At 45.1% G+C, this 23,132-nt stretch overlaps 1 protein-coding gene across 1 annotated transcript in view; it reads left to right on the forward strand.

Moving 5' to 3' along the window:
• Calr3 (calreticulin 3) overlaps nt 1–23,132 on the forward strand; it is a 31,337-nt gene that overhangs the window by 5,501 nt on the left and 2,704 nt on the right. Inside the window, exons 3-7 of the mRNA XM_052162348.1 lie at nt 4,661–4,864; nt 7,368–7,462; nt 19,886–20,074; nt 21,830–21,925; nt 22,586–22,717. Coding sequence (XP_052018308.1) covers nt 4,661–4,864; nt 7,368–7,462; nt 19,886–20,074; nt 21,830–21,925; nt 22,586–22,717 — 716 coding nt within the window. The remainder of the gene's footprint in view (nt 1–4,660; nt 4,865–7,367; nt 7,463–19,885; nt 20,075–21,829; nt 21,926–22,585; nt 22,718–23,132) is intronic.

The raw sequence follows: 23,132 nt of genomic DNA on the forward strand, positions 1-23,132 counted from the left end.
TCTATCCATTCTTATCTCCTTGTACAATGCTCAGGTCCAAGTTGATCAAGGACTTACACATAAAACCAGATACATTGAAGCTTATAGAGGAGAAAGTGGGGAAGAATCTTGAACACGCCAGGTGATTGGTGGCACACGCCTGTAATCCCAGCACTTGTGTAGGCAGAAGCAGACAGATTTCTGAGTTCCGAGCCAGCCTGATCTAAAGAGTGAGTTCCAGCACAGCCAGGGCTACACAGAGAAATCCTGTCTCCAAAAAAATAAATAAATAAATAAATAAATAAATAAATAAATAAATAAATAAATAAAATAATCTTGAACACATGGGCACAGGGGAAAAGTTCCTGAGTAGAACACCAATGGCTTATGCTCTAAGAACAAGAATCGACAAATGGGATCTCATAAAACAGCAAAGCTTCTGTAAGGCAAAGGACACGATCAATAGGCCCAAACGGCAACCAACAAATTGGGAAAAGATCTTTACCAATCCTACATCCAATAGAGGGCTAATATCCAATGTATACAAAGAACTCAAGAAGTTAGACTCCAGAGAGTCAAATAACCCTATTAAAAATGGGGTACAGAGCTAAACAGGGAATTCTCAACTGAGGAAACTCGAATAACTCTGAAGCACCTAAAGAAATGTTCAGCATCCTTAGTTATCAGGGAAATGCAAATCAAAACAACACTGAGATTTCACCACACACACCAGTCAGAATGGCTAAGATGAAAAACTCGGGACAGCAGATGCTGGAGAGGATGTCAGGAAAGAGGAACACTTCTCCATTGTTAGTGGGATTGCAAGCTGATAAAACCACTCAGGAAATCAGTTGGTGGTTCCTCAAAAAATTAGACATTTTCCCAGCTATACCACTCCTGGGCATATACCCAGAAGGTGTTCGTTCCTACATGTAATAAGGGCACATGCGCCACTATGTTCATAGCAGCCTTATTTATAATAGCCAGGAGCTGGAAAGGACCCAGATGTCCTTCAACAGAGGAATGGATACAAAAACTGTGGTACATTTACACAATGGAGTACTATTCAGCTATTAAAAACAATGAATTCATGAAATTCTTAGGCAAATGGATGGAACTAGATAGTGTCATCCTGAGTGAGGTAACCCAATCACAAAAGAACACACGTGGTATGCACTCACTGATAAGTGGATGTTAGCCCAAAAGTTACATCAAAATAAACAAGTTACAATGCACCCAGCACAGGAAGATCAAGAAGAAGGAGGACTTAAGTGAGGGTGCTTTGGTTCCTCTGAGAAAGGGAACAAAATACTCACAGGAGAAATAAAGGAGAAAAAGTGTGGAGCAGAGACTGAAGTAACGGCCACCCAGAGACTGCCCTACCTGAGGATTCATCCTATAAACAGTCACCAAACCCTGACACTATTATGGACGACAAGGAGTGTATACCAAAAGGAGCATGCCATGGTTGTCTCTGGAGGGGCCCTGCCAGAGCCTTAAATACAGAGGCAGATGCCAGCAGCCAACCATTGGTCTGGGTGTGGGGTCCCCAATGCAGGAGTTGGAGGGTGGTCCTGAGGAGCTAAAGGGATTTACAACCCCACAGGGAAGAACAGTGATGTCGGCCACCCAGACGCCCCAGGACTCCCAGGGACTAAACCATCAACCAAGGGGTACACATGGTTCCAGTCAAAAGTGTGACAGAGGAAGGCCTTGTCTGGCAACAGTGGGAGGAGAGGTCCTTGGTCCGGTGAAGGCTCAATAGATGCCCCAACAAAGGGAAATTGAGGTGGGGGTGGGGAGAGGGTCAGGTGGAGGGGCATATACTTGGAGGTAGGGGTAGGAGTTTTGGGGGAGGGGGGAAACTGGGGAAGGTTTTAGCATTTGAAATGTAAATGAAGATTATATTCAATAAAAAAGAAGATATAGATCAGCCAGTGCTCTTAACTGCTGACCCCTCTCTGGTTTTATTTATTTGTTTATTTGAGATAGGGTATCAATATGTATTCCTGACTGGAATTCAGGCATGGAATTCACCATGCATCTCTTCAGCTTCCAGAAGGTTAGGATGTGATACCATACTTGTACAGTTAAACCATCTTCAGGTAGCAAAGGGAAACAAAGATGTTTGGAACTGGCCATTATGGCCCATGTCTGTCATAGCAGCACTCTGGAGACACCGGCAGGAGGATGAGGGTTACAAGGTCATTCTTGCTGTGCTGACTGGTTTTATATCAATCTGGCACAAGCTTTGGTCATCTGAGACAATGGAACCACAATTGAAAAAAGTCCTCAATAGGACTGGCCTGTAAGACCCCTGTGAGGCATTTTCTAAATTAGTGATTGATGAGGGAGGGCCCAACCCACAACCCACTGTGGACAAGGTCACTCTGGTCTGGTAGTCTTGGGTTCTATCAGGAAACAGACTGAGCAGCCCATGAGTACTAAGCCAGGAAGCCAGGCCTCTGCGTCGACTCCTGCCCCCAGGATCTTATCCTGACTTCCTTTCATGATGGACTATGAGCTGTAAGATGAAACAAACCCTTTTCTCCCCAAGTTGCTTTTGGTCATAGTGTTTATCGCAGAAATAGAAACTAACTAAGATATTTGGTAATATAGGGAGTTTTAGGCTAGCCTGGGCTACATGCAACCCTATCTTTAAAAGTAGTGTTTTATTTCTTCAGTGGCTATACAACCTTCATTGTACATTCTTGCTCTATTAAGGAAGCAAAATTAAGATACTGTTATTATATCTAGAGATGTGTGGTATATACACAGGTGCGTGCGGAGTGCACACCCATGAGTGACTGAGGAGATCAGAGTAGACACCTGGTGTCAGGCTCCACCATTCTGCTCCTTACTCCCTAAGACTGAGCCTTACTTCCTCACTGAACCTGGAGTTTGAGTGATGGCCATGGAGTTTCAGCTTCCTCCAATCTCCACCACACACACACATGCACACACATTCACACATATACACACATGTGCACGCACTCACACATGCACACACATGCGCACACATACATACAAAAACATATACACATGTGCACACACATTCACACACAGACGCACACACATTCACACACACACTCACACATGCACACACATATACCCACACACTCACATGCACACATACACACACATACACATGCACACACATTCACACATATACACATATAATACACACATGTACACACAAATTCATACACACACATATACACACATGTGCACACACTCACACATATACCCACATGTGCACACATACAAATACATACACACATGTGCACACACACATTCACACACACACACTCACACATGCACACACATATACCCACACATTCACATGCACACATACACACACATACATACATATGCATACACATTCACATACACACAAATAAATACATGCACACATACACACATGCACATACACATATACAGGCATGTGCAGCCACACCTAGCTTGTTCTGTTTTGTTTTGCTTTGTTTTTTGAGACAGGGTTTCTCTGTGTGGCTACCACTACCCAGCTTTTAAGTCTTTTTTAAGTGAGCTCTGGGGATTGAAACTCAGGTCCTCTTGTTGTCACCTCAGCGAGGACTCTCACACCCTCAGCCATCTCTCCAACCCCTGTGTTTTAAGTGCATGTATGCATGCCAAGACACATGTGGAGATCACAGGACAACATGCAAGAGTCAGTTTTCTCCTTTCACCAAGATCAGACTTGGCAGCAAGTACCCTGACCTGCTGAGACATCTTATGTGCATGTTGTATTGATTCTGAGACAGGGCTTCATGTAACCCAGGCTAGCCTCAAATTGCCATGCATCTGAGGCTGACTTCAAACTCCTGACCCCCCTGTTTCGTCCTCCCAAATGCTTGGATGTGTGCCATCACCCCTACTTTATGTGGTACTGGGAATGGACCCCCAGGTCTCATGCACTCTAGCTGAGCTTAAAACTGAGGAACATCCCAAGGGAGGTAATTTTGTAACCTAAAGTATGCCAGGGGCAGGACTGAGGATGTGCCCCGGAAAGAGCCAGGGCTGAGCATGTGTCAGGTCCTGTGTCCCATCTGTTCCCAATATAAAAAACAACAGCAATTCAAACACAATGACAAACTGGACGGTGTTGGCAAATGCCTTTAATCTCAGTACTTGGGAGGCAGAGACAGAGGCAGAGGCAGGTGGATCCCTGAATTCGAGGACAAACTGGTCTAGAGAGAGAGAGAGTTCCGGGACAGCCAGGGCTACACAGGTTAACTGTCTCAAACAAAATTAAATCTAGTAAGAGTTTTTTTTTTTAATAAATTAGTTGTCTTTCTGTCTGTGTCTGTCTGCGCATGCACACACACACATGTGTCATCACATGCGTATGGAAATTAGAAGACAATTTGGGAGTTGTCTCCCTTTTCCCACTACGTGAGTCCCCAAACATATAATAAGGTGGTGGTCAGGCTTGGCTGTAAGCACCTTACTCACTGGGCCCTAGAAAAGCTTGCATCATATGCACAAAGGTGTGTGAAGCAGGGAGCCTGTTAGTGGTGTGCCTGTGGTACACTGTGTGTGACTTGTGCAAACAGGACCTCTGTTCCTGGGAGGTCACTGGGAACATGAGTTGGAGGTCCCCGCAGGATGTTGAGTGCAACGTCATTCTAATTCACTCATACGTGCTTTCTGTTGGAAGGTCTGCAGACGACCCAAAACAGCCGATTCTATGCCATCTCTGCCAGCTTCAAGCCATTCAGCAACAAAGGGAAGACCCTGGTAATCCAGTACACGGTGAAACATGAGCAGAAGATGGACTGTGGCGGTGGTTACATCAAGGTGTTCCCGTCTGACCTGGATCAGAAGAATATGAACGGAAAGTCTCAGTACTACATCATGTTTGGTAAGTTCAGCAGGGGAAGCTAAGTGTTTCCAGCATTACACAGAGGCCCTGCTGACAGGACTAACATAACAGCATTGAACCTAAGGTTTATGGCACTGTTAAAATAACCAATGCAAGCTGAACATTCTCAGACCCCAAAACCAAAAAAAATCAAAGGACTCAGAATCTGAGCCTGACTTTCAAAAAAAAATATTCATTTAATTGACTTGGATTTGTGTGCACCTGCCTCAGTGTGTTTGTGTGCAACATGCCATCACAGATGACTGTAGAGATCACAAGAGTTGTTGATTCCCCTGGAATTGGAATTACAGGTGGTTGTGAGCTGCCAGGCAGGTGCTGGGAACAGAACCTGGGTCCTCTGCAAGAGAGCCCGTGCTCTTAACCACTGAGCCATCTCTACAGCTCTAGGAACTTGAAGGAGACAATTCTTTCCTTCTTTCATCTGAGGCCAGACCTCGAGCCTGACAGCAAGTGCCTCTGCTTTCTGGGTCATCCCGCACAGGTGTATGTTGGATATGAAACCCAGGGCCTTGCACACACTACAACCTCAACCCTGAACTTGTTGAGTGCTGAGACCACATTTAGCCAGATACACACCTGAATTCACACACATACACATACTGAAAAAAAAGGTTTTGATAGGGTATCTCTGTGTAGTCCTGGCAATCCCGGTATTTACTATGTAAGCCAGGCTAGCCTTTAACTCACAGAGGTCCTCCTGTCTCTGCATCCCAACACTTACTCGGAAGGGGCAGCAGGGGTTGAGACTGTGGTGCCAACCTGGCCAGATAACAAGAAAGACCTTGTCTCCAGAGAGCCAAACAGTGATTGTCTGGGATTTCAGTGGGCACACTTTACAGAGGAAGCCAACATATATATCCCAAGTGACAAACTCTTGCCTCTAAAACATGTCCAGGTTGTCAAGTAAGGGATGGCAGACTTTCTGGTTACTTCTAAAAGTACTGTGAAGCTTGAAATATTTGAAGTGTGGGGCTGGACAGATTGCTCAGCGGTTAATTGACACTGGCTGCTCTTCCAGAGGATCCAGGTTCAATTCCCAGCACCCATATTGCAGCTTGAAGCTGTAACTCCAGGTCCATGGGATCTGACATTCTCACCCAAACATGCAGTGCAGACAGAACACCAATGCACATGAAATTAAAATAAATAAATAGCCGGGTGGTGGTGGCGCACGCCTGTAATCCCAGCACTCTGGGAGGCAGAGGCAGGGGGATTTCTTGAGTTTGAGGCCAGCCTGGTCTACAGAGTGAGTTCCAGGACAGCCAGGGCTACACAGAGAAACCCTGTCTCAAAAAAACAAATCAAAAAAACCAAAAAAGCAGAAAAACAAAATGCCTTAGTTCTCTCTTTGTGCTTTCTTTTTAATCAGTTTCCCATCTCATTTCTTTTGTATTTATTTAGGTTTTTTTTTTTTTTGGGGGGGGGGGGACAGGGTTTCTCTGGGTAGCTCTGGCTGTCCTACAACTTCCTACATACCAGGATGGTTTCAAACTTAGAGGTTCTCCTGCCTCTGCCTCCTGAGTGCTGGGACCAAAGGTGTCATGACTACCCGGCTTTGTTTCTCATTTTAAAGAACATATACATTTGGGAGCTGGAAAGATGGTTCAGTGGTTAAGAGCACTTAGTGCTCATGTGAAGGACCCTAGTTCACCATCACCTATAACTCCAGATCCAAAGGATCTCACCCGTTCTTTTGGCTACCAGAGGTACCTGCATGCACATGCACATATGCACAGAGAAAGAGTCACACAAAAATAAAAACCTCTAAAAAAATTATTGTTGGGCAGTGGTGTGGTGGTACACACCTTTAATCCCAGCACTCAGGTAGATCTCTGAGTTCAAGGCTAGCCTGGTCTATAGAACGAGGACAGCCAGGGCAACACAGTCTCAAAAAACCTATCTCAAAAAACCCAACCAAGCAAAAGTACTACTAATTATTAGTTATGGAAGGCTTGTGTGTGCTGTGCACGTGGAGAGTCGGAGGGCAAGGGGCAGCCATCTTTTCGCCTTGTGCTTCCCAGGGATTGGTCAGGTCCTCAGCCTACACGGCCAGCAACATTACCTTCTGAGCTATCTCTCCAGTTCACTGGTTTGCTTTTTGAGCCAGGGGCTTCACAAGTGGCCCAGGCTGGCCTGGGGTTGGCAGTCTTCCCGCTCAGCCTCCTAGTGCTCTGTTGTGGGACTCTGACATGACGTCCTGTTGGCCTTGGGTTTTCTCATTTGTGATGATTCACGGTTGAGTGCAAGGTGACTTTAGCAGGAGGGAACGAGTCACCAGAGCTTTGCGTCAATGTCTTCTGGTGAACTGAAGAGCACACCAGACTGAGGAAGTTACCGCTCCCACGGTGGGGAGGATGCTTAGATGAGTATGTGTGTGAGAAACAGTATGGAAGAAAACTGAGAGCACTTTTGTTATTCCTTGTCTTCTTCCTCCCTCTCCCTCTCCTCCTCCTCCTCTTCTTTTTCTTCTTCTTTTTGGTAGGACCTGATATTTGTGGATTTGATATCAAGAAAGTTCACGTTATCTTATATTTCAAGAATCAATATCATGAAAATAAGAAACCAATCAGATGCAAGGTGAGTGCATGTTAATATCACAGGGAGCACTGCTCTCTGCCTGCTCCTCCCTCCTTCTTTTATCCCTCTTCCCTTTGCCCTCCCTTCCTTCCCTTTTTACTTTTGTAAAATTTTGTTTTATTATTTTAATTATGTTTGCACATGTGCATATGAGTGAGGGGTCCACAGAGGCCAGAAGAGGGCATTGCATCCCCTGGAACTGCCTGACCTGGGTGCTAGCAACCACACTCTGGTCTCTGTGAGAACAGAACGTACTCTTAGCCTGAGCCACCTCTCCAGCTCCCACTTCATGTAGGGAAATAAATTTATCTCCCTAGATAATCCAGATAACCTCAAACCCCATGATCCTCCTGCCTCAGCCTTCCACACATGCCTTGTTCCTCTTGCATGATGAATGTGGGGACAACTGGGCGTGGTGGTCACACCTAAGCAGAAAGGCCATAGACTTCAAGTCAGACGGTCTTAAAATTTCCTCTATTGGCTTAGTCTTTGTCCTTTTGCTGTGAAGAGACACCAAGACCAAGGCAACTCCCACAAATGAAAACATTTGATTGGGGCTAGCTTTCAATTCTAGAGCTTTAGCCCATTATCAGCATGGTATGTAAGACCCGAACCGTCTTAACTTATTGGGACCCCCTGAGTGGACCACATGGGGACGGAATCAATGCAAAACATGAGGAGTTTTTATTAAAACCAGCATGCTGGGGCCGCTCTGCACATGAAGAGAGAAAGGCCCTGTGCCTCATGCTACACAGTCCTTTATACCCTCCTCAGGGCCACTGACACCGTTAAGCACAATGTGATTGGCAGAACAGTGTTACACTCAAACTAATTGGTTGTTAGGTGATGAGGTAGGTGGCCAACAGTCAGTCCTTTAGAATGTGTCCCCACCCTTAGGTCGGCCTCCCCCTACCCCTTGTGGTCTGAGGAATGCAACCCAGCCTCTGACCTTTTTAAAGTTCCTGAGTTAACTCTTTCATTCCCCCCTTTTTCTTTGTGTGTGCTTCAATCCTGAAGCACTTGCTGGTATTCTGATCTCTAATAAGACCCGAGTGGAAGTCCTGGTGGCATCTCTAACCCCACAGAGGGGAGACAGTGAGAGCCATAGCCGGTTTGGTGGATGGGGACACAGGATGGGGAAGGACCCAGAATCTAAGGGCACCACCAGGTGGTCATGATCAAGGTCAAGTGATCTTGAGTTTGAGCAGATTGTCTATCTTTTGTACCGTCCAGTGGGGGGTGGGGAGGTGGGGGGTGGGGGGGGTGGGGATGGGAGGTGGGGGGGTGGGAGGGTGTCTAGAGAGCGGGCATCTGCAGGTCCCACATGGGAAGCATACACCCAGGCCACAGTACTGTCCATCTTGAGGTCTGTAGGAGTGGCTAGCAGCACCAGGAAGGGTCTCTTTCATCAGGGTTCCAGCAACTGTTCCTGAAGCCTTCTTACACAGATCCAGTCACCTGTCTGGAAGCAGTGAGGAGTCTCTGGCATGCCTGGAGCATTTAAGGCAGACAGTTTGAGCCAAATCTCATACAACACCTCCTGAGAGGGCCCAATGGACACCAAAGGAGTTGGGGTATCAAAGAGGATCTCTAGGGGGGTCAGGTTAAAATGGTAGGGGCTGTTCAGAAACAAGGGGAGAGGCCTGAGCCAGTCTCCAAGGTCAGTTTAATTAAGGTCTCTCGTAGGGTTTTGATAATTTTCTCTACCTGTCTTGAGCTCTGGGACAGTACGTCCAATAATGTTTCCAATTAGTCCCCAATATCTCTGTCAATTTCTGACTTACCTTAGAAACAAAAACAGGGCCGGGCGGTGGTGGCTCAAGCCTGTAATCCCAGCACTCTGGGAGGCAGAGGCGGGCGGATCTCTGAGTTCGAGGCCAGCCTGGTCTACAGAGTGAGTTCCAGGACAGCCAGGGCTACACAGAGAAACCCTGTCTTGAAAAAAGCCAAATCCAAAAAACAAAAAAAAAAAAAGAAAGAAAGAAAGAAAGAAAGAAAGAAAGAAAGAAAGAAAAACACAGGACCATTGTCCGATCCAATTACCCTGAACACCCTGAAACTCGGGAACATTTCTTTTAATCATGGCAGCTGTTTCCTGCTTGCTGGGGAAAGTCTCAACTCATCTAGAGAAAGTACCTATAAACACTAGAAGGTATTTGTAACCATATTCTCCTGCCTTAGCTTTTATAAAATCTCTCCCTATACTCTAGGCTGTTCTCCCCTAGGTCTTTTGCCCTGTTTACTCTTTGCTGCATAAGCATTCACTTGCTGGCGTACCTTACACTGTTTATTATCTCTCTGGCCCCAAACCTGAGTCATAAATATAAACTTTAGGTCCCGTAACTGCCAGGACAAGCTTTTACCCTCTAAATGAGTCCATCTGTGCATTTGGCTTAGTGAGTCTTTGGCTTACTTTCTGGGGAGTATAGTTCTCCCTTCTTGTGTGCACCTTCTCTTGGTGATAGTTGGTAGGGTGGCCAGCAATCTGAGTCCTTTTTTTTCTTCAGCATATTTCAAATGAAACCATCTCTTAATTTAGTCCCATTTCCTAATGGGTGTCTCTTGCAGGCCCATAACCAGTATAGGCTCCTGCATACCCACTCCTGGAGCCACTTGCTCTGCCTGGTTATTGCCCACTGAGTCTTTCCCCTTCTGATGTCCTGGGCAGTGAATAATACTCACAGTTGTCGGCTTCATTGGGGCATCTAAGAGGTCCAAGACTTCCTGTTGGTTTCCTCTGATGTGAGCAGTTCTCTTGTCATATATCCCTGTGGACGTGGGCTGTGGCAAAGGCATACCTGCTATCTGTGTGGATGTTAATTTTCTTGCTGGCTCCAAGTTCCAAGGTCTTGGTGAGGGTGATTAGCTCCACTTTCTGCATTGACATGCCAGGGGGTAAAGATACTTCTACCCAGATGACATTTGTGCCGTCCACCATAGCAGCACCTGCTTATCTCTGTCCATCATGGAGAAAACTGTTCCTGTCTGTAGGACTTTCAGCAGGGGTCAGTCTCTCTTTTTAGGCCTGTTAGCTGCAGCCAATTGGGCAGGAAGTGTGGGAGAGTATGTCTTGCTCCAACAGAAGGTAGGAACAGTCTAGGATGACCCTAAATAAAAGGGCTACCCATTCCATCCCTAGGTCCACTGTCCTTTGGGTAGTCCATGTACACATTTTGGTGCCAGTGGCTTCTTGGACCCAAAATCTTTTCTTGGAAACAGGGCCATCGGCTTAGAGGACTGAGTGTTGGGCCCCTGTGTCCACCAAGAACTGAGTGGGTTTCTCCTCCACTCAGAGTTATCCTGGGTTGGGGAGGGGGTCTGAACCCCATCTCTCCTAGTCACTGTCTTCACCCAGGGCTAACACCTTTGCCATTTGGGGGCACTTTTCCCAAGGCCTGGGAATTCCTGCTCCCAGCTTCTATTTGTTAGGTCACACTCTGGCTCAGTGGCCTCTCTCCTTGCAGTATGCACACTGGTCCTTTTCTGTCTCTCTTCTGTGCTTTTCTGAACTATTATAGCCAGGACTCTTTGTGGCTTCCTTCTCTTTTGTTTTCTTCTTTTTCTCCATTTCTTCTCCTCTGTCTCCCTGTCTCAGCAAACTGCACTAAATCTCTCTAAAGACTTTCTCAACAACCTACACTAAATCCTTCTACAGACTTTCTCAACAACCTGTACTATATCCTTCTACAGACCTTCTCAGCAAACTACACTAAATCCCTCTAGCCTCTGAAGCTTTTTTCTGATATCTCTACTAGCCTGGTCTATAAAAGCCATTGTCCCAGTAGTTTTATATTCCTTGTCCCTGGGGTCATAGGGTGTATATTGCCTCTATGATCTGCTCTAGAAAGGCTGTGGTCCCTACTTAACCTCACATACCTTGGTCAATTTGTGGGTTGCCATGCAATCCCCTCGAGACCTGTCCAGGGAGTCTGGTGGTGGACCTTCAGGTGCCCTTCACCTTTTGTCATATTAAAGTCCCAGTCAGGTCTAATCAGGGAAAGCCCATTGTTCACGACAGCCTGATCAATCGATGGCACCACCGAGTCTGAGGGGTATTCTTTTTGGCTTACTGTATTATAAATAAAACAGTCTCAAAGAGATTAATCAGTCTCTTGGGAAATATGCCCTTAGTGAGAGAGCCACTGTGGTATCAGGGGAGATGGTCTCAGGTCCTCTCCTGCTCCACTCTGTGGTCCTCTCTAAATATAAATTGAGCATAACTATTACCATTTTGTAAATTATAAACTATAAGATAGACCTAACACCTAGACTATCATCTCTGTCAATCAAACAGAACCTTTGTCATCTGTACTATCTTAAAAGACTGTAAGAATCAACACCTGACTCATGTCTTGGCTATAAATTTTATGTCATCTGAAAACCATCTATTTAAATCTATATCAGCTTTCTGAAAGTTAACCAGCTTGGGCTGACTATGAGACTAACAGTCTTCAACCCCATCAGAAATCTGAAAGTGACCAATATTAACTGAAAATATATAGGAAGCTTAACACAGCTTCTAAGACTTAGCCAAATGATAGAGACTGCTGAACACCTGGACAGTTTATACTTCAAAACATTGGAGCATCGGACTTCAGCCTTCTGGCGCATGAACATCTGACAGACTTAAAGACTTAAAGAATGAAGAAATCAAGCTGTCCCAACTTGTAAAAAGGTCCTTTTCTGGACAGAGTTTGTCTGTAGAGGAAGAGAGGCAATCTTTGCCTCCTGGCTGTTTCACCATAACAGAGTAGTTATGGCTGTAGTTCTACAGACGCTCAGTTTCTTCTTTAAATCCAAGAAAGGGAAGCTGTCAGGTGTAGACTAGTCTCTACAACAAGTGAAATAAATAACATTAAATGTCACAATCCGTGGATTTATGACGTTTTTGAAAACCAACTATCTATGTAAAGTAATGCAGTTTGTTAACTATCTATGTAAAGTAATGTTGTCTGTTAACTCTCTTCAACTATTTCTGATTAAAACCTAGGAAACACCCTAACAATAAACTCAGAGCCTTATGTTTTTATTTGGCCCTAAACTCACAAGCTTAAGCATCTTTAACAGCAAAGAAGGTCTGGGTCTAAATCCTGTACTTTCAAATTTTTAGTATTTATACCAATGAAAACCTTGATTTTGTATCAAAATAAATTCTGTACCAAATAAGCACTTATGCCTTGAACTTAATAACAATTATAAAGATTTTTTTAACCAAATGAAATTATGTCTATATAATCAATTTTATTTTCTTCCTGTTTCAAACCTCACCATTTCTATATTCTCTAGAAAGACAACTTAAAAATAATAACCCTCTCCAGCCCCAAATCCCAGCGGGAATTAGGTTGATGACTCTTTGTAACTTCTTCAAGCTGAATATGGGCATTGAAATACGAAGGGGAGTGGTATTTTCTGTAATATAAATCTCAAAACAAGATTTTAGTGTCACAAAGACAGATCTTTCGTTTGATATTCTGGAATCTAGTCCTCTGCAGGTCTCCCTCTGTCATTTCTAAATTGTCTGCTATTTCCAGAGCCTAATCACCCCTTTTACGAACATAAAGACAAAACATTTTTTTTTTAATTCAGCACATCCTTGAGCCAGAAAAAACTTTATTTTGACCTCTCTCCCAGAGGAATACTGTTATCACAAAATTCAACACCACACCCATCATAATAATCTAAACAATTTAAAACAAATGAAATAAACTATCTGTACCAGCTTAAACCCAGAGTCCTGGCGTGGCGCCGCCTTGAGTGTCTTGTTAAGACTTATTTCCCCCACCAGGGGTCGTCAGGGTTCCAGTATTCTGTCTCTCCTTTGTTCTAACTTGGTGGGCATGAGTCACGTGACCCAATTTTGTTGCTTTGTAAATCTAAGGTCCCTACAGAGAAACAGAGAATTGCTTTTCAGCTGGTCTAACGTCCAAACAATGTCTTCCGTCTCAGTCCAAAAACACAGAACAAGATACAAACCAACACAGAGAAAAACAATCTCCACACAGACAGCCTGACCCTGCCACAGTCAGGCGTCTAGATCCAAGAACGCAGAGCAGGGACAATCAACACACGATTTGCCCCTAGATGGGCCCAGTGTCAACACCAGGTGCTCCTGCACACGCAGCAGGAACCAGGTAAATCAGATTTCAGGCTCCCGCTGTTACTGTCCTGCTGTTTACAGAGGGAGAAGAGCCTTACCCAGCCCTCTCCAGGGCCTGAAGCATCCTCCAGACCCCCGCGGTTTCGACTTTTAGCACATCTGCCAGTCGAATTCACCGCACCAGACAGGCTCTTCGAGCCCCAGACGCTTGCAAGCAAAACCGAAATTTCAGATAGGCTTACAGACTCAAACTTTGACAAAGAGTTAAGACAGACAGAAAACAAACCCCGGTTCCTCTGATTCCTCTTCTCCAGTGGTTTCCACAGGAGGGTTCCTGGCCAATGCACCAAATGTTATACCCTAACCATCTTAACTTACCAGGACTCCTGAGTGAACTACATGGAGATAGAATCGACGCAAAACACATGAGGAGTTTTTATTAAAACCAGCATGCTGGGGCTGCTCTGCACATGAAGAGAGAATAACCCTGCATGGCCACCGCCATTGTGATTGGCAGAACAGTGTTACATTCAAACTAATTGGTTGTTAGGTGATGAGGTAGGTGGCCAACAGTCAGTTCTTCGGAATGTGTCCCCACCCTTAGGTCAGCCTCCCCCTCCCCCTTGTGGTCTGAGGAATGCAACCCAACCTCTGACCTTTTTAAAGTTCCTGAGTTAAGTCTTTCAGGGAGCACAGAGGGAACATGGCGGGAACATGGCGGGAGCATGGTGGGGACATAACGGTATGCATGCAGACAGTGTGCTGGAGAAGTACTGAGAGGTACATCCTGATCTGTAGGCGGCAGGGGAAGGGCGGGGCTGTGTGCTCTGGGCCTGCTTTGGACTTGAGAAATCACCCTCAGAGACATACCTCCTCCAGCAAGGCCACACCTTCTAAATCTTCTAATCCTTTCAAAGAATTCCTAGTGATTAAGTATTCAAATATATGCACCTATAGGGGCCATTGTTAGTCCAATCACAGCATCTACCAGACTGTTTAACCTTAACCCTTGGCCTTTGCATTCAACCTCACTCAGATTTACAACAAGTAGAGTCAGGCACAGCAGCACTGACTTTTAATTCCAGCACTAGGAACATAGAGGCAGGAGGATCTCTCTATGGAGGACTTACAGCTGCCTGGCTTACATAGTGAGTTCCAGGTCAGTCAGGGCTATATAGAGAGATGCTGTCTCAAACAATGAGTGAGAGAGAGGTGGGGAGACAGAAAGATGCCAGACTCACATTTGGCCATGCTTATCACAACGCCTCAAAACACACCTATAAATGACTGCAAACTGATGGGCAGAATGCCTCTGCAAATAGCCCCAGAATGCAGTTTTATTTCATGTTCCAGATTATTTATTTATTTATTCATTCATTCATTTATTTATTTATTTATTTTGAGGCTGGATTTCTCTGTGTATCCCTGGTTGTCCTGGAACTCATTCGTAGACTATACTGTCCTAGAACTGGGAGATCCGTATGTCTCTGCCTCCTGAGTGCTGGCATTAGAGGCATGCACCGCCAGCTGGTGCACGTGGCTTTTAAGACAGACACTAGCATATGCAGGCTGAAGCATGCTGTTGAAACAGACTGCCTCGAGCAGTCAGTGACTGAGTACAGAGAGACGCTGCTTCAGGGTGGAAGGGGAAGGGAGGGTCATCAAGGATGACCTGTGACCTCAGCCCCTGGGCTCTGCATGCAGGTACACAATCTGAGTACACACATATGCAGAGTTGAAGGGTAAAAGAGGGAATAGAGTATTATTATAAGAAATTAGATAAATGGGATGGGCGACTAAATTTATCCTTAAACAAATCATTACACAGTCATAATCTTACATTGGTAGATTTTTTTTTTTTTGGATTTGGTTTTTTTCAAAACAGGGTTTCTCTGTATAGTCCTGGCTGTCCTGGAACTCACTCTGTAGACCAGGCTGGCCTCGAACTCAGAAATCCGCCTGCCTCTGCCTCCCAGAGTGCTGGGATTACAGGCGTGCGCCACCACCGCCCGGCGGTAGAAATCTTTATAATTGATATAAAATTAAATGTATAATTTCTTACATTGGTATAGAATTTATATATTGATACAGATTTAAGGTTTTCATTGGTATAATGTTTTATATTGTTACAAAATTTGAAATTAATATTGTTACTCGTAAACAGTCACTGTGCCTGTGAACTCATCTAAGAACACGAGGCGTAGACTCCGTCCTTCTACAGCTGTTATCACAAACTGTTCAGAATGATTGAGTAACACAAGTTAAGGGTTAGACAGTAAACTCTTCATTATATGAGATTCTGATTTAATTATAATAGAGTGTTTTCAATATTATTCAAATGGAAAGAGTTAAAAGTAGTCAAGGCTTGACAGTTCAGATATGCTTTATATAGGTAGATAATCTTCAAAAGTATCAGAGATCCACAGACTATGACACTTAGTCATTTCATTTATTAACAGATCTTTGGCTGAGGCATGTCTGCTCCTGACAGTATCCCCTTCACGGTTCAAAGACAATACTGAGCATCATGACTTCCATACAGAGCAAAGTAGCCACTGGGCAAGAATTGCTTTAATTCATCTACAGACAAAAATACTGCCCAGGAAAGGACATACAGTGTGGGACAGTCGACAGCCAGGACAGGGTAGGCTAGACCTTCAAAGCTCCTGCTATGAAGGTCAGCCAGATGGTCCTGGGCCAGAAGGCTAAAGACAGATGCTCCAACGTTTTGAGGAGTAGAGGACTGTCCAGGTATCAGCTGTCTCTACAAACTGGCTAAGTCTGGAAGCTGTGCTTTTGTGCTTCCTATATATGCAGGTAATATTTAATTCATTCTCGGATCTCTGATGGGATTGAAGACTAGTTACAGTCTTACCATCAAACTTAATTTGTTTAGCATTAAGGAAGATGATGTAGATTTGAAGGGATGGTTTTCAGACGGTAATGCAAGTTAAAATCAAAACATAATTCAGGTATAGAATTGCAAACTCTTTAAGTTAAGACAGATGTTAGAGTAATGAACCTAGATTAACAAAACTGATGGACTGAACATTATTAGTGTATATCATAACTCATAGTTTACATGACTGTGATACATAAGTTCAATGTATATCTGAGAGAAAAGGCCTTTTTAATGGATGGAAAGAGGGACATGTGAATTTGATTTAATGATTATATTATGTTAATTGGGTTCCCAAAAAATTACATGAGAATCCTGCTTGTAAGATGCTGTGGATCTGGGCTGGAGAGATGTTCTCAGCAGTTAGAAGCACTGGCTGCTCTTCCAGAGGTCCTGAGTTCAATTCCCAGCATCCACATGGTGACTCACAACCATCTGTAATGGTTACCCTCTTCTGAAATAAATAAATCTTTAAAAAAGATGCTGTGGGTCCCTGCTCCCAGTTGTTTCTAACTGGCACATAACATCTGGACAGGGAGACAAGGGCAGATTTTATTTAGATTTCCTGGGCAAGAGAACAGAGGGCAGGAGGAGGATTTAGTAGCCATGCCAGGGAGCCATAGGAACCAGAGCTGCAGGACGAAAGGGCTGGGGAAGAGCAGCCCTGGGGGCCCTGATTGCGTCTGGGGCAGCAAAGATGGAATACAGATTTTAGTAAGTAATAACTCAGGAGTATCCAAGGGGAGGAGTCAGCACCGTGGGAGCTTGAGAGTGGCCCAACCATTGCACGGATTAAGGCATATTAAATATAAATGTCTCTTTCTCTCTGTCTCTCTGTCTGTCTCTCTGTCTCTGTCTCTGTCTCTCTCTCTCTCTTTGTGTGTGTATGTGTGTGTGTGTGTGTGTGCACTTCATTTGAGGATCTAGAACATTGTGCCAGGGAGTTTAGAGCACATTAACTACAGCAACACAGCAACACACAGGGAAAAACAGAAGTGTGCAGGGTCTGGAGTGATGGCTCAATGGTTCAGAGCACCCGCTGCTCAGGCAGAGAACCTGTGTTTGACCACAGTTCCCACGTGGAGGCTCACAGCCACCTATAGCTCCAGTTCCAAGGGTCAGAAACCCTCTTCTGGCCTCTGAAGGCACCAGGCATTAATTAACTAAGTTATTTATTGGCAGAGTTTCATTATGCAGCCATGGCTAGCTTGGAACTCAGAGTAAAGACCAGGCTGTCCTTGAACTCACAGTATTTGAAGTGCCTTCTTCTGCCTCCAAAGTGTTGGGATTAGGTGCTGGAGAGATGGCTCAGCACTTAAGAGAGCACTGACTGCTCTTCTAGAGGTCATGGGTTCAAATCCCAGCAACCACATAGTGGCTCACAGCCATCTGTAATGAGCTTAAACCCTGAAACCCACATGATAGAAGGAGAGAATTGACTTCCAACAGTTGTGGTCTGTTTTGACATCCCTACTCTTAGGATGACACATGCACATATGTGTGTACACACAGATACATGCTAGTATCAAATACAACTTTTTTATCATAAAGACCCTTCGAATCTGAGGACTAGGTTTCCTGCCCAGATTCCAGTGCTAGAAAGTTCCAGAATGATCCTCACATGGCCACTGACTCGAAGCTCCCTGCCAGGATTCTGGGTTCACAGTGAAGATTCTCTTAGTTGTGGAAACCTGGAGGTGGGGCTATGAGATGGCTGAGTGGGTAAGAGAGCTTGCCGCCAAATCTGAAGACCTGAGTTCAGTTCATGGTAGAAGAGAAAATCCGAAAGTTGTCCTCTGACCTTCACCCACCAAATAAAATGTAATAAAAAGAAATCTAAGCCGGCGGTGGTGGTGCACGCCTGTAATCCCAGCACTCTGGGAGGCAGAGGCAGTCGGATTTCTGAGTTTGAGCCACCCTGGTCTACAGAGTGAGTTCCAGGACAGCCAGGGCTACACAGAGAAACCCTGTCTTGAAAAACAAAACAAACAAACAAAAACAAAACAACAGCAACAAAAAACAGCCAATCCAAAACCAAAAAACAAACTGACATAAAGAATTCAGGGAGGCTCAGCGGTTAAGAGCACTGACTACTCTTCCAGAGGTCCTGAGTTCAATTCCCAGCAATCACATGGTGGCTCACAACCATCTGTAACGAGATCTGATGCCCTCTTCTGGTGTATGTCTGAAGACAGCTACAGTGTACTCATATACATAAAAATATTTTAAAAATAATTCAGGGGATGAATTAGTATGGCAACTCACATCCAAAATCCCATCATCAAGAAGGCTAAATGAAACAGGAGGATAGTCATGAGTTGGAGGTGAATGGAGTTAGGATTCCCTCCCCCCTCCCCGAGACAGGGTTTCTCTGTGTAGCCCTGGCTGTCCTGGAACTCACTCTGTAGACCAGGCTGGCCTCGAAATCAGAAATCCGCCTGCCTCTGCCTCCCAGAGTGCTGGGATTACAGGCGTGCGCCACCACCGCCTGGCTGAGTTAGGATCTTAAAAAGCAGGGCTCCAGCAGTAGCTCAGGGCTGACTTGCTGGCTGAACAAGCCTGTGGACCTGACTTTGAGGCCCAGCCTGTAAGTCCAGGACTGGGGTCTGTGTTGTCAGTCAGTCTGGGCACATTGTTGAACCCCAGGTTTGCCAAGAGACCCTGTGTGTGAAAATAAAGTGGGCAGCAACAGTGGGAGAGACCCAACATCAGCTTGTGTCCCCACACAAATGCACAGAAAACAACCAAAGAAAACGTGCTTGCTTGTTATATAGTGGAGAATAACTGATTCCCCTGCCTCTGTTTCCCAAGAGCTGGCCTTACAGATATGAGCTACTATACAGGCCTGTTGGTTTTGATGTTAAGACAGGGTCTTGAAGTTAACCAAGGCTCCCTAGAGGTTCATGATCTCCCTGCTTGAGCTCCCAAATGCTAGAGGCAGAGTCCTGTGCCACCCCCAACATACTTAGGGGGTGGCACAGGACTCCTACCAACAACGTGTGTGTATGTGTGTTTGTGTGTGTGTGTGTGTGTGTGTGTGTGTCTTGGTCAGAGGACAACTTGAAGTCATTATTTCCTTCTACCAATGAGAACTTGGCAGATTGAGCTTAAGACACCAGGCTTGGTGGCAAATGCCATTCACCCACTGAGCTGTCTTCCATCCTAGTTCCTGATTTTTTTTTTGTTTTTTTGTTTTTGTTTGTTTGTTTGTTTGTTTGTTTTTCAAGACAGGGTTTCTCTGTGTAGCTCTGGCTGTCCTGGAACTCACTCCGTAGACCAGGCTAATCTGGAACTCAGAAATCCGCTGCCTCTGCCTCCCACGTGCTGGGATTAAAAACATGTGCCGCCACCGCCTGGCCCTAGTTCCTATCTTAAAGTACACATCAGATACACAATGAAAGGATATCTCACTGTGGCCTTTGTGCAGGTGGACGGCTTCACGCATCTCTACACCCTGATCTTAAGGCCAGATCTTTCCTACGAGGTAAAAGTCGATGGCCAGTCCATTGAGTCTGGCAGCATTGAGTATGACTGGAACCTGACATCGTTGAAGAAAACGGAAAAGACATCACTGGAGTCTAAGGCCTGGGATCAGGGGGAAGGCAGCCAAGCCCAGGTAGGTGAGCACAGCCTGAAGTGTGTGGTGAGAGAGCACTTCCCCAAGGCCTGCTTGCACCATAGCTCCTGCCCACCCAGCCCCTGCCCACTCAGACCTCGAACCCGAAACCTAGACACACATTTCAAGGTCTTACAAAAACAATTTGTTGTTTTTCTTTTTCGAGACAGGGTTTCTCTGTGTGTTCCTGCCTGTCCTGGAACTCTCTGTATAGACCAGACTCACCTCATTTAGAGATCCTTCTGCCTCTGCTTCCAAGTGCTGGGATTAAAGACGTGCACCACCACTACTACCCGGCTGTAAAAACAAATTTAATGAGATGTTTCTTTGGTTTTGACACAGGGTATTGCTTAGCCCTGAAGGACCTGGGACTAATTCTGTAGACCAGGCTGGCTTCAAACTTACAGAGCTCTGCTTGCCTCTGCTTCAGAGGTGCTGGGATCAAAGGTGTGTGCCATACTTGGCCATTGCAGGGTTTTTGTTTTTTAATTTTTTAAAAAGATTTATTTATTTATTATATGTAAATACACTGTAGCTGGGCTGAAGAGATGGCTCAGTGGTTAAGAGCACTGACTGCTTGTCCCAAGGTTCTGAGTTCAAATCCCAGCAACCACATGTTGGCTCACAATCATCTCTAACGAGATCTGACTCCCTCTTTTTTTTTTTTTTTTGGCTGGAACCATGAGTCTCTTGTCTTTTGATACAGCTTCTCTCTCTTCAGTCCATGTCCCTACTCTAAGATTAGTTGACGGGAGCAAAACCTACCATGGCCATAACAAAAAACCCAAAGACAAAAGCTAAGCAGTACTCACTTGCCACTTGGTGGAATGGTTATCCTACAACCTAGTGTCTTAGTTAAAGTTACTATTGCTATGATGAAACTCTATGAACAAAGTAACTTGGGGAAAAAAAGAGTTTATTTGGCTGACACTTCTTCTTTTTGTTTGTTTGTTTTGGGTTTTTTTTTTTTTTTTTTTTTTTTGGATTTGGTTTTTTCAAGACAGGGTTTCTCTGTGTAGCCCCTGGCTGTCCTGGAACTCACTCTGTAGACCAGGCTGGCCTCAAACTCAGAAATCTGCCTGCCTCTGCTTCCCAAGTGCTGGGATTAAAGGCATGCGCCACCACTGCCCAGCTTTGGCCCACTTTCTTATAGAACCCAGGGCCACCAGTTTAGGGATGCTACCACCCACCATGGGCTGGGCTCCCCCATCAATTACTAATTAAGAAATGCCCTATAGACCTACCTACAACCTGATCTTACAGAGATATTTTCTTAACTGCAGCTTCCTCCGTTCAGATGATTCTAGGTTACGTCTAGTTGACATAAAACTACGCAGCACACTTGGAGACAATTCCAGGGACTAGGGCAAAGGGCAGTGTGGCAGGAGTTAGGTGTCTTCTCTGCTAGTGGATCTCCTGCCTAGGTGTCAGTGCCGGCCATCTTCTGTAGGCCACTGGAATCTGTCCTAGCCCTGCTGCGCATATGTGTGTCCAGGTTTCTCCCACAGCCTACCCTAAGAATTTCCAAGGGGTGGCGAGATGGTTCAGCAAGGGAAAGTGCTTGTGGCCAAGCAATGAGGACCCAGAGTTTGATTTCTGGAACCTACATGATGGAGGGAAATAGCTGACTCCAGCAAGTTGTCTTCTGACCTCCACACATAAACACATGCATAATAGATGTAATAAAAATATTTTACAAAAAGCTCCTTTTTCCCAGCATGCCTCTGGCATCCTGTTGTCTTTGTGTCTTTGAAGGATTGGGAAAAGCACTTTCTGGATGCGGGCGCCAGCAAGCAGGGTGACTGGAACAGTGAGCTGGACGGGGACTGGCTGCAGAAGCCACCATATGAGGTATGTGGCTTCTTCCTGCAGTGACTCTGGGTCCTTGAGGTGGCCCTTGCTCCTGCCCCATTTGTGCTGTTCAAAGAGGTGTTCTCGGTGACACAAGAAAAGAACCACGCTAAGAGTGACCTGGCAAGACAATTTCTCTTTGTAAACCCTGCTTGCAAACACATGGGTGGGAATTCATTTAGTTTTTATCATAATGCAGCTGGTAACTGTGTCTTAAGGAGTTTGATCATCCTGACTTCTGAGGTTTGCTGTGTTTGAAGGGATTGATGCTGATGCATAGGAAGTGAAGGAAATGGGGGAATTGGGGCGTTTTTCACTTAAAAAAAAAAAAAGCAGAGGCATACAGATCACTGAGTTCAAGGCCAGAGCGAATTCCAGGACAGCCAGAGCTACACAGAAAAACCCGTCTCAAAACACACACACACACACACACACACACACACACACACACAAGATTTGCATGGGATTTTTAGCAAATGGGAAGAATGAAAAAACTTGAATTCCTTTGCTCCTTTGCATAAAACTTTGAGTTGTAGGGAAATTTATGGAATACTGGTCCTTGGTGGGCTAGCCACTTTTCATAGGAAAACAAAAAAAGGAAAAACAAATCAAGCACTCCTTATTCCGTGGTTCAAGCCTGGCTAGAGTCTGCTTTTGTAGGATGGCCTGAAAGCTGAGGGCATCGACAAGGACGTGTGGCTCCACCAGAAGATGAGACCCGCTGGCTACCTGACGCAGTACGACCTCTCAGAGTTTGAGAACATCGGCGCCATTGGTCTAGAGCTGTGGCAGGTAACCTGGCTTTGAGCTTTCTTTACTTTAATAGCTTTGAGCTGGCTTGCTATATAACCAAGCTGGCCTTGGAATCATGATCCTCCTGCCTCAGCTCCTGAGTGCTGAGATGCTAGGCATATGCCACCATGGCTGGCTGATTTAATGACTTGACCTCTTGTGTGTGCATGTGTCAGTGTATATGTATGTGTGCATGTGTCAGTGTGTATGTATGTGTGCATGTGTCAGTGTATATGTATGTGTGCATGTGTCAGTGTGTATGTATGTGTGCATGTGTCAGTGTATATGTATGTGTGCATGTATCAGTGTGTATGTATGTGTGCATGTGTCAGTGTGTATGTATGTATACATGTGTCAGTGTATATGTATGTGTGCATGTATCAGTGTGTATGTATGTGTGCATGTGTCAGTGTGT

Source organism: Apodemus sylvaticus, chromosome 18 (assembly GCF_947179515.1).
Source record: "Apodemus sylvaticus chromosome 18, mApoSyl1.1, whole genome shotgun sequence".
NCBI classification, from domain to species: domain Eukaryota; kingdom Metazoa; phylum Chordata; class Mammalia; order Rodentia; family Muridae; genus Apodemus; species Apodemus sylvaticus.